General features: G+C 54.0%; 1 protein-coding gene across 1 annotated transcript in view; it reads right to left on the reverse strand.

Moving 5' to 3' along the window:
* Positions 1-2,453: 2,453 nt before the first annotated feature.
* lrrc20 (leucine rich repeat containing 20) overlaps positions 2,454-12,192 on the reverse strand; it is a 52,254-nt gene continuing 42,515 nt past the window's right edge. Inside the window, exon 5 of the mRNA XM_072491876.1 lies at positions 2,454-2,785. Coding sequence (XP_072347977.1) covers positions 2,652-2,785 — 134 coding nt within the window. The 3' untranslated portion in view covers positions 2,454-2,651. The remainder of the gene's footprint in view (positions 2,786-12,192) is intronic.

The raw sequence follows: 12,192 nt of genomic DNA on the forward strand, positions 1-12,192 counted from the left end.
CACCGCCAGATCCATCCGCCACCTTCTTGCGGAGCGGCCTCGGATAGGACGGCAACTGCGCATGCGCGGGTGATGCCATTTACGCGGCGCCGCTTTTCATGCGGCGCCAAGGCCCAGCATGTGTAAAAGACGTGACGCCGCTCCGAGCCCCCAGGGGGCGGGAGAATAGGAGTGAAACACTCTGGTTTTCACTCCAGCGTCGGGACTTTGGGCGGGATTCTCCACTCCCACGCCGAAGTGGCCGCGCCGTCGTGAACGGCGTTGAGGTTCAGGACGGCGCGGAATGGCCCCGGTCCTGACCGAGTCAGGCCCTGACAATGGGCCAGTATCGGGGCCGCGTCATCTACCCTCGCCAGGCCTTGTCGCCCGCGTAAAAGCGGCGCCGCATAGTTGACGCGGCCGGCTGCACATAACGGACGTCATCCGCGCATGCCAACCCGCGCATGCGTTGTTGCCGTCCTCTCTAAGTCCGCCCCGCAAGAAGATGGCGGACGGAACTTGCGGGGCCGCGGAAGGAAGGAGGTCCTCCTTCAGAGAGGACGGCCCGACGATCGGTGGGCACCAATCGTGGGCCACCCAACATTCCAGGTGAAGCCCGGTGCAGGATCCCCCCTCGTCCCCCACAGGCCGCCCCCCCAGCGTTCACGCACCGCCCACGACTGCAGCGACCAGGTGTGGACGGCGCCGGGGGAAGCCCGCTGTTTTGGCCTGGCCGCTCGGCCCATCCGGGCCTCAGAATAGCGGGGGTGCCGGAGAATCACCATTTTCGGTGTCTCCGGCGATTCTCCGGCCTGCGAAACTCGACCGAGCCGTTCCCACCGCTTGGGAGAATCGCGGGAGGGCGTCGGACCGGTGTCCCCGGAAATTTTGGCGGCCCAGGCGATTCTCCCAACCGGCGCGGGAGTGGAGAATCGTGCCCTTTGTCTCCCTTTGGGAGAATCGCGCCTCCAATCCCCATTGGTCAACGGACTCACTCCTGGAGCGAAGTATCCTTTCCTTACAGTTTGAACATTTTAAAAAGTGTTTGAGGCCCTCAACCAGTATCCTAACAACTGTTGGGAGGTACTTCTGAGGCTGGATAAGGCTCTGGTCAGACCCCATTTGGAGTATTGTGAGCAGTTTTGGGCCCCGTATCTAAGGAAGGATGTGCTGGCCTTGGAAAGGGTCCAGAGGAGGTTCACAAGAATGATCCCTGGAATGAAGAGCTTGTCGTATGAGGAACGGTTGAGGACTCTGGGTCTGTACTCGTTGGTGTTTAGAAGGATGAGGGGGGGGATCTTATTGAAACTTACAGGATACTGCGAGGCCTGGATAGAGTAGACGTGGAGAGGATGTTTCCACTTGTAGGAAAAACTAGAACCCGAGGACACAACCTCAGACTAAAGGGACGATCCTTTGAAACAGAGATGAGGAAGAATTTCTTCAGCCAGAGGGTGGTGAATCTGTGGAACTCTTTGTCGCAGAAGGCTGTGGAGGCCAAATCACTGAGTGTCTTTAAGACAGAGATAGATAGGTTCTTGATTAATTTTTTTTTTAAATTCAGAGTGTCCAATTCCTTTTTTCCAATTAAGGGGCAATTTAGCGTGGCCAATCCACCCACCCTGCACATCTTTGGGTTGTGGGGGTTAAACCCACGCAAACACAGGGAGAATGTGCAAACTCCACACAGACAGTGACCCAGGGCCGGGATCGAACCTGGAACCTTGGCGCCGTGAGGCAGCAGTGCTAACCCACTGTGCCACCGTGCTGCCCCTAGGTTCTTGATTAATAAGGGGATCAGGGGTTATGGGGTGAAGGCAGGAGAATGGGGATGAGAAAATATCAGCCATGATTGAATGGCGGAGCAGACTCGATGGGCCGAGTGGCCTAATTCTGCTCCTACGTCTTATGGGATCTGGTCCGGGATTTTAACCGGACCAAATGGCCTGCACTGGAAAGATTCCGTAATTTTGAAACTTTAGATGGAATCTTTTTATTTCATTGGCTGTGATACAGTGTACTTTATCCAGGAGTTAGACATTGTCCTGCGTCAGATACACAGTGGATTGTACCAACAGGTTACACTTAATGCTCTGGATACTGCTGCGGACTCATTGGATACACTGATATACACATCCACCATAAACACATCAGCTCTTTAATTCGATCAGCTCAATTTCACTGTGAACCCATCACTATTAACCATCATGCAATAACCATTTTACATTAACAGTTTAAAGGAGAGACTCCGGGGCGATAATTGTTATTTCAAGTGCTCCCCATTTGACCCGGGAAAAGTTATTTAAATAATTTAAATAATTCTCCGGAACGACAGAAAGCTAATGAGGGAAAGCAGATTCCAAGTATTTCATAAGTCAAAATAATTCCAAATGTTACGATCAAACTATTTGTAAATCGGAATAATTCATCATCCAATTGCTCGATTTGTAAAAAAGGCTGTCACATCAAATAAATAAAAGGCTCCAGAAGACTTTACTGCTGATTGGTTACAACCATCCAATCGATCTCTGAAGGCGGATTTCCCGATTGGCACAGCTGGATGTCCCCCTTTGGGAAAATGCCACTCTTTGCCACACACAATCCTGGATTTCTGGGAAATTCCCGATGGTATTGTTCACTCCAAACAAGCTCTGGTGTCCAGTCCACGTAAACTATTCATCCGCCGTCAGTAATTCAAAGGGTAATACCGTCTGCTGAGCTGTCTGCGTTCCAACGGCCAATGGGTTGGATTTCATATTCAGTAACTTGAGGAAGGGCATGGAGGCGAGACTCTGAAGCGGTATCTCTGAAAAACAGCAATGGATCATCTGAATCTTAGCTTGTGAAAAACATGCAATGATCCGATCAGTAATGGTCTGATTAGTAAGTTTGCAGACGACACAAAGGTTGGTGGGATTGCGGATAGCGATGAGGACTGTCAGAGGGTACAGCAGGATTTAGATCGTTTGGAGACTTGGGCGGAGAGATGGCAGATGGAGTTTAATCCGGACAAATGTGAGGTACTGCATTTTGGAAGGTCTAATGCAGGTAGGGAATATACAGTGAATGGTAGAACCCTCAAGGGTATTTTTTTTTTTTTTAATATTTCATTGAAAATTTTTGGTCAACCAACACAGTACATTGTGCATCCTTTACACAATATTATAACAACACAAATAACAATGACCTATTTTATAAACAGAAAATGAATAAATAATAATTAACAAAAATGAAAACTAACCCTAATTGGCAACTGCCTTGTCACAAGTAACACTCTCCAAAAATATAATTTAACAGTCCAATATATAATTATCTGTAGCAACGACCTATACATATTATACAGTATATATTAACAACCCTGAGAGTCCTTCTGGTTCCTCCCCCCCCCCCCCCCCCCCCCCCGCATCCTGGGCTGCTGCCTTCTTTTTTCCCATTCCATCTATCTTTCTGCGAGGTATTCGACGAACGGTTGCCACCGCCTGGTGAACCCTTGAGCCGACCCCCTTAGAACGAACTTAATCCGCTCTAGCTTTATAAACCCCGCCATGTCATTTATCCAGGTCTCCACCCCCGGGGGCTTGGCTTCTTTCCACATTAACAATATCCTGCGCCGGGCTACTAGGGACGCAAAGGCCAAAACATCGGCCTCTCTCGCCTCCTGCACTCCCGGCTCTTGTGCAACCCCAAATATAGCCAACCCCCAGCTTGGTTCGACCCGGACCCCCACTACTTTTGAAAGCACCTTTGTCACCCCCATTCAAAACCCCTGTAGTGCCTGGCATGACCAAAACATATGGGTATGATTCGCTGGGCTTCTCGAGCACCTCGCACACCTATCCTCCACCCCAAAAAATTTACTGAGCCGTGCTCCAGTCATATGCGCCCTGTGTAATACCTTAAACTGAATCAGGCTTAGCCTGGCACACGAGGACGACGAGTTTACCCTGCTTAGGGCATCTGCCCACAGCCCCTCCTCGATCTCCTCCCCCAGCTCTTCTTCCCATTTCCCTTTTAGTTCATCTACCATAGTCTCCCCTTCGTCCCTCATTTCCCTATATATATCTGACACCTTACCATCCCCCACCCATGTCTTTGAGATCACTCTGTCCTGCACCTCTTGTGTCGGGAGCTGCGGGAATTCCCTCACCTGTTGCCTCGCAAAAGCCCTCAGTTGCATATACCTAAATACATTCCCTTGGGGCAACCCATATTTCTCGGTCAGCGCTCCCAGACTCGCAAACTTCCCATCCACAAACAGATCTTTCAGTTGCGTTATTCCTGCTCTTTGCCACATTCCATATCCCCCATCCATTCCCCCCGGGGCAAACCTATGGTTGTTTCTTATCGGGGACCCCCCCAAGGCTCCAGTCTTTCCCCTATGCCGTCTCCACTGTCCCCAAATCTTCAGTGTAGCCACCACCACCGGGCTTGTGGTGTAGTTCCTCGGTGAGAACGGCAATGGGGCTGTCACCATAGCCTGTAGGCTAGTCCCCCTACAGGACGCCCTCTCTAATCTCTTCCACGCCGCTCCCTCCTCCTCTCCCATCCACTTACTCACCATTGAAATATTAGCGGCCCAATAATACTCACTTAAGCTCGGTAGTGCCAGCCCCCCCTATCCCTGCTACGCTGTAAGAATCCCTTCCTCACTCTCGGGGTCTTCCCGGCCCACACAAAACCCATGATGCTCTTTTCGATCCTTTTAAAAAAAAAGCCTTCGTGATCACCACCGGGAGGCACTGAAACACAAAGAGGAATCTCGGGAGGACCACCATCTTAACCGCCTGCACCCTCCCTGCCAGTGACAGGGATACCATATCCCATCTCTTGAAATCCTCCTCCATTTGTTCCACCAACCGCGTTAAATTTAACCTATGCAATGTGCCCCAATTCTTGGCTATCTGGATCCCCAGGTAACGAAAGTCCCTTGTTACCTTCCTCAACGGTAGGTCCTCTATCTCTCTACTCTGCTCCCCTGGATGCACCACAAACAACTCACTTTTCCCCATGTTCAATTTATACCCTGAAAAATCCCCAAACTCCCCAAGTATCCGCATTATTTCTGGCATCCCCTCCGCCGGGTCTGCCACATATAGTAACAAATCGTCCGCATACAAAGATACCCGGTGTTCTTCTCCTCCTCTAAGTACTCCCCTCCACTTCTTGGAACCCCTCAACGCTATCGCCAGGGGCTCAATCGCCAGTGCAAACAATAATGGGGACAGAGGGCATCCCTGCCTTGTCCCTCTATGGAGCCGAAAATATGCAGATCCCCGTCCATTCGTGACCACGTTCGCCACTGGGGCCCTATACAACAGCTGCACCCATCTAACATACCCCTCTCCAAAACCAAATCTCCTCAACACCTCCCACAAATAATCCCACTCCACTCTATCAAATGCTTTCTCGGCATCCATCGCCACTACTATCTCCATTTCCCCCTCTGGTGGGGCCATCATCATTACCCCTAACAGCCTCCGTATATTCGTGTTCAGCTGTCTCCCCTTCACAAACCCAGTTTGGTCCTCGTGGACCACCCCCGGGACACATTCCTCTATTCTCATTGCCATTACCTTGGCCAGGATCTTGGCATCTACATTTAGGAGGGAAATAGGTCTATAGGACCCGCATTGTAGCGGGTCCTTTTCCTTCTTTAAGAGAAGCGATATCGTTGCTTCAGACATAGTCGGGGGCAGTTGTCCCCTTTCCTTTGCCTCATTAAAGGTCCTCGTCAATACCGGGGCGAGCAAGTCCACATATTTTCTATAGAATTCGACTGGGAATCTATCCGGTCCTGGGGCCTTTCCCGCCTGCATGCTCTTAATTCCTTTCACCACTTCTTCTACCTCGATCTGTGCTCCCAGTCCCACCCTTTCCTGCTCTTCCACCTTGGGAAATTGCAGCCGATCCAAAAAGCCCATCATTCTCTCCCTCCCATCCGGGGGTTGAGCTTCATATAATTTTTTATAAAATGTCTTGAACACTCCATTCACTCTCTCCGCTCCCCGCTCCATCTCTCCTTCCTCATCCCTCACTCCCCCTATTTCCCTCGCTGCTCCCCTTTTCCTCAATTGGTGTGCCAGCAACCTGCTCGCCTTCTCCCCATATTCGTACTGTACACCCTGTGCCTTCCTCCATTGTGCCTCTGCAGTGCCCGTAGTCAGCAAGTCAAATTCTACATGTAGCCTTTGCCTTTCCCTGTTCAGTCCCTCCTCCGGTGCTTCCGCATATTGTCTGTCCACCCTCAAAAGTTCTTGCAGCAACCGCTCCCGTTCCTTACTCTCCTGCTTCCCTTTATGTACCCTTATTGATATCAGCTCCCCTCTAACCACCGCCTTCAGCGCCTCCCAGACCACTCCCACCTGGACCTCCCCATTATCATTGAGTTCCAAGTACTTTTCAATGCACCCCCTCACCCTTAGACACACACCCTCATCTGCCATTAGTCCCATGTCCATTCTCCAGGGTGGGCGCCCTCCTGTTTGCTCCCCTATCTCCAAGTCTACCCAGTGTGGAGCGTGATCCGAAATGGCTATAGCCGTATACTCCGTTCCCCTCACCTTCGGGATCAACGCCCTTCCCAGCACAAAAAAGTCTATTCGCGAGTAGACTTTATGGACATAGGAGAAAAACGAGAACTCCTTACTCCTAGGTCTGCTAAATCTCCACGGGTCTACACCTCCCATCTGCTCCATAAAATCTTTATGTACCTTGGCTGCTGCCGGCCTCCTTCCAGTCCTGGACCTCGACCTATCCAGCCCTGGTTCCAACACCGTATTAAAATCTCCCCCCATTATCAGCTTTCCAATCTCTAGGTCCGGAATGCGTCCTAGCATCCGCCTCATAAAATTGGCATCATCCCAGTTCGGGGCATATACGTTTACCAAAACCACCGTCTCCCCCTGTAGTTTGCCACTCACCATCACGTATCTGCCCCCGTTATCTGCCACTATAGTCTTTGCCTCGAACATGACCCGCTTCCCCACTAATATAGCCACCCCCCCTGTTTTTCGCATCTAGCCCCGAATGGAACACCTGCCCCACCCATCCTTTGCGTAGCCTAACCTGGTCTATCAGTTTCAGGTGCGTTTCCTGTAACATAACCACATCTGCCTTAAGTTTCTTAAGGTGTGCGAGTACCCGTGCCCTCTTTATCGGCCCGTTCAGCCCTCTCACGTTCCACGTGATCAGCCGGGTTGGGGGGCTTCCTACCCCCCCCCGCCCCCTTGTCGATTAGCCATCCCCTTTTTCCAGCTCCTCACCCAGTTCCCACGCAGCTGTATCTCCCCCAGGCGGTGCCCCCCCGCCCATCCCCTCCCATAACAGCTCCCCCCTCTCCCCAGCAGCAGCAACCCAGTAATTCCCCCCTCCCACCCCCCCACCCCCGCTAGATCCCCCGCTAGCGTAATTACTCCCCCCATTATGATTCTATGTTGCTCCCAGAAGTCAGCAAACTCTGGCCGACCTCGGCTTCCCCCCCGTGACCTCGGCTCGCACCGTGCGACGCCCCCTCCTTCCTGCTTCTCTATTCCCGCCATGATTATCATAGCGCGGGAACCAAGCCCGCGCTTCTCCCTTGGCCCCGCCCCCAATGGCCAACGCCCCATCTCCTCCACCTCCCCTCCTCCCCCCATCACCACCTGTGGAAGAGAGAAAAGTTACCACATCGCAGGATTAGTACATAAAACCCTTTTTAACCCCCCTCTTCGCCCCCCACATTCGCCCCACCACTTTGTTCAAACTTTCTTTTTAATAACCCGCTCATTCCAGTTTTTCTTCCACAATAAAAGTCCACGCTTCATCCGCCGTCTCAAAGTAGTGGTGCCTTCCTCGATATGTGACCCACAGTCTTGCTGGTTGCAGCATTCCAAATTTTATCTTCTTTTTATGAAGCACCGCCTTGGCCCGATTAAAGCTCGCCCTCCTTCTCGCCACCTCCGCACTCCAGTCTTGATAAACGCTGATCACCGCGTTCTCCCATTTACTGCTCCGAGTTTTCTTTGCCCATCTAAGGACCATTTCTTTATCCTTAAAACGGAGGAATCTCACCACTATGGCTCTGGGAATTTCTCCTGCTCTCGGTCCTCGCGCCATCACTCGGTATGCTCCCTCCACCTCCAACGGACCCGCCGGGGCCTCCGCTCCCATTAACGAGTGCAGCATCGTGCTCACATATGCCCCGACGTCCGCTCCCTCTACACCTTAAGGAAGACCAAGAATCCTCAGGTTGTTCCTCCTTGCATTGTTCTCCAGTGCCTCCAACCTTTCCACACATCGTTTCTGATGTGCCTCATGCATCTCCGTCTTCACCACCAGGCCCTGTATGTCGTCCTCATTCTCGGCTGCCTTTGCCTTCACGACCCGAAGCTCCCGCTCCTGGGTCTTTTGTTCCTCCTTTAGCCCTTTGATCGCCTGTAGTATCGGGGCCAACAGCTCTTTCTTCATTTCCTTTTTGAGCTCTTCCACACAGCATTTCAAGAACTCTTGTTGTTCAGGGCCCCATGTTAAACTGCCACCTTCCGACGCCATCTTGGTTTTTGCTTGCCTTCCTTGCCGCTGTTCTAAAGGATCCACTGCAATCCGGCCACTTTCTCCTTCTTTTTTCATCCGTATCCAGGGGGGATTCCCTTCTGGTTTACCGCACAGTGTTTTTAGCCGTCCAAATTGCCGTTGGGGCTCCTATCAAGAGCCCAAAAGTCCGTTTCACCGGGAGCTGCCGAAACGTGCGACTCAGCTGGTCATCGCCGCACCCGGAAGTCCGAACCCTCAAGAGTATTGACAGTCAGAGAGATCTAGGAGTACAGGTCCACAGGTCACTGAAAGGGGCAACACAGGTGGAGAAGGTAGTCAAGAAGGCATACGGCATGCTTGCCTTCATTGGCCGGGGCATTGGCAAGTCATGTTGCAGCTGTATAATAATAATAATCGCTTTTATCACAAGTAGGCTTCAATGAAGTGACTGTGAAAGGCCCCTAGTCGCCACATTCCGGCGCCTGTTCAGGGAGGCCGGTACGGGAGCTGTATAGAACCATAGTTAGGCCACACTTGGGAGTATCGTGTTCAATTCTGGTCGCCGCACTACCAGAAGGATGTGGAGGCTTTGGACAGAGTACAGAAGAGATTTACCAGAATGTTGCCTGGTATGGAGGGCATTAGCTCTGAGGAGCGATTGGATAAACCCGGTTTGTTCTCACTGGAACGACGGAGGTCGAGGGGGCGACCTGATAGAGGTCTACAAAATTATGAGGGGCATAGACAGAGTGGAAAATCAGAGGCTTTTCCCCGGGGTAGAGGGGTCAATTACTAGGGGGCATAGGTTTAAGGTGAGAGGGGCAAGGATTAGAGTAGATGTACGAGGGAAGTTTTTTACCCAGAGGGTAGTGGGTGCCTGGAACTCGCTACCGGAGGAGGTAGTGGAAGCAGGGACGATAGTGACATTTAAGGGGCATCTTGATAAATACATTAATAATAATAATCTTTATTATCGTCACAAATAGGTTTACATTAACACTGCAATGAAGTTACTGTCAAAAGCCCCTAGTCGCCACACCCCGGCACCTGTTCGGGTACACAGGGGGAGAATTCAGAATGTCCAATTCACCGAACAGCACATCCTTCGGGACTTGTGGGCGGAAACCAGAGCACCGAGAGGAAACCCACGCAGCAGCAACGTTTTAGATGATGCCAAATTTACAGAGGGTAGGACATGGGACATCAGCCAGCGGTGTGTGGGATAGTCAGGCCCAGGCTGGGTGTGTGGGATAGTCAGGCCCAGGCTGGGTGTGTGGGATAGTCAGGCCCAGGCTCGGTGTGTGGGGTAGTCAGGCCCAGGCTGGGTGTGTGAGATAGTCAGGCGCAGGCTGGGTGTGTGAGATAGTCAGGCCCAGGCTGGGTGTGTGGGATAGTCAGGCCCAGGCTGGCTGTGTGGGATAGTCCGGCCCAGTCAGGGTGTGTGGGATAGTCAGGCCCGGGCTGGGTGTGTGAGATAGTCAGGCCCAGTCTGGGTGTGTGGGATAGTCAGGCCCAGGCTGGGTGTGTGGGACAGTCAGGCCCAGTCTGGGTGTGTGGGACAGTCAGGCCCAGTCTGGGTGTGTGAGATAGTCAGGCCCAGGCTGGGTGTGTGAGATAGTCAGGCCCAGGCTGGGTGTGTGGGATAGTCAGGCCCAGGCTGGGTGTGTGGGACAGTCAGGCCCAGTCTGGCTGTGTGAGACAGTCAGGCCCAGGCTGGGTGTGTGGGATAGTCAGGCCCAGTCGGGGTGTGTGGGATAGTCAGGCCCAGGCTGGGTGTGTGGGACAGTCAGGCCCAGGCTGGGTGTGTGGGATAGTCAGGCCCAGACTGGGTGTGTGGGATAGTCCGGTCCAGGCTGGGTATGTGGGATAGTCCGGTCCAGGCTGGGTATGTGGGATAGTCAGGCCCAGGCTGGGTGTGTGGGACAGTCAGGCCCAGTCTGGGTGTGTGAGATAGTCAGGCCCGGGCTGGGTGTGTGGGACAGTCAGGCCCAGGCTGGGTGTGTGGGATAGTCAGGCCCGGGCTGGGTGTGTGAGATAGTCAGGCCCAGTCTGGGTGTGTGGGATAGTCAGGCCCAGGCTGGGTGTGTGGGACAGTCAGGCCCAGGCTGGGTGTGTGGGACAGTCAGGCCCAGGCTGTGTGTGTGGGACATCAGCCAGCGGTGTGTGGGACAGTCAGGCCCAGGCTGGGTGTGTGAGATAGTGAGGCCCGGGCTGGGTGTGTGGGACAGTCAGGCCCAGGCTGGGTGTGTGAGATAGTCAGGCCCGGGCTGGGTGTGTGAAATAGTCAGGCCCGGGCTGGGTGTGTGAGATAGTTAGGCCCAGGCTGGGTGTGTGAGATAGTTAGGCCCAGGCTGGGTGTGTGGGATAGTCAGGCCCAGGCTGGGTGTGTGGGACAGTCAGGCCCAGTCTGGGTGTGTGAGATAGTCAGGCCCAGTCTGGGTGTGTGAGATAGTCAGGCCCAGGCTGGGTGTGTGAGATAGTCATGTCCAGGCTGGGTGTGTGGGATAGTCAGGCCCAGGCTGGGTGTGTGAGATAGTCAGGCCCAGTCTGGGTGTGTGAGATAGTCAGGCCCAGTCTGGGTGTGTGAGATAGTCAGGCCCAGGCTGGGTGTGTGGGATAGTCAGGCCCAGGCTGGGTGTGTGGGATAGTCAGGCCCAGGCTGGGTGTGTGAGATACTCAGGCCCAGGCTGGGTGTGTGGGATACTCAGGCCCAGGCTGGGTGTGTGGGATACGCAGGCCCAGGCTGGGTGTGTGGGACAGTCAGGCCCAGGCTGGGTGTGTGAGATAGTCAGGCCCGGGCTGGGTGTGTGGGACAGTCAGGCCCAGTCTGGGTGTGTGAGATAGTCAGGCCCAGTCTGGGTGTGTGGGATACTCAGGCCCAGGCTGGGTGTGTGGGATACTCAGGCCCAGGCTGGGTGTGTGGGACAGTCAGGCCCAGGCTGGGTGTGTGAGATAGTCAGGCCCGGGCTGGGTGTGTGGGACAGTCAGGCCCAGTCTGGGTGTGTGAGATAGTCAGGCCCAGTCTGGGTGTGTGGGACAGTCAGGCCCAGGCTGGGTGTGTGGGACAGTCAGGCCCAGTCTGGGTGTGTCAGATAGTCAGGCCCGGGCTGGGTGTGTGGGACTGTCAGGCCCAGGCTGTGTGTGTGAGATACTCAGGCCCAGGCTGGGTGTGTGGGACAGTCAGGCCCAGGCTGGGTGTGTGAGATAGTCAGGTCCAGGCTGGGTGTGTGGGATAGTCACGCCCAGGCTAGGTGTGTGGGATAGTCAGGCCCAGGCTGGGTGGGTGGGACAGTCAGGCCCAGGCTGGGTGTGTGGGATAGTCAGGCCCAGGCTGGGTGTGTGGGACAGTCAGGCCCAGGCTGGGTGTGTGGGACAGTCAGGCCCAGGCTGGGTGTGTGAGATACTCAGGCCCAGGCTGGGTGTGAGGGACAGTCAGGCCCAGGCTGGGTGTGTGAGATAGTCAGGCCCGGGCTGGGTGTGTGGGACAGTCAGGCCCAGTCTGGGTGTGTGAGATAGTCAGGCCCAGTCTGGGTGTGTGGGACAGTCAGGCCCAGGCTGGGTGTGTGGGACAGTCAGGCCCAGTCTGGGTGTGAGAGATAGTCAGGCCCGGGCTGGGTGTGTCAGATAGTCAGGCCCAGGCTGGGTGTGTGAGATAGTCAGGCCCAGTCTGGGTGTGTGGGACAGTCAGGCCCAGGCTGGGTG

This window comes from Scyliorhinus torazame, chromosome 28, assembly GCF_047496885.1.
Source record: "Scyliorhinus torazame isolate Kashiwa2021f chromosome 28, sScyTor2.1, whole genome shotgun sequence".
NCBI lineage: Eukaryota > Metazoa > Chordata > Chondrichthyes > Carcharhiniformes > Scyliorhinidae > Scyliorhinus > Scyliorhinus torazame.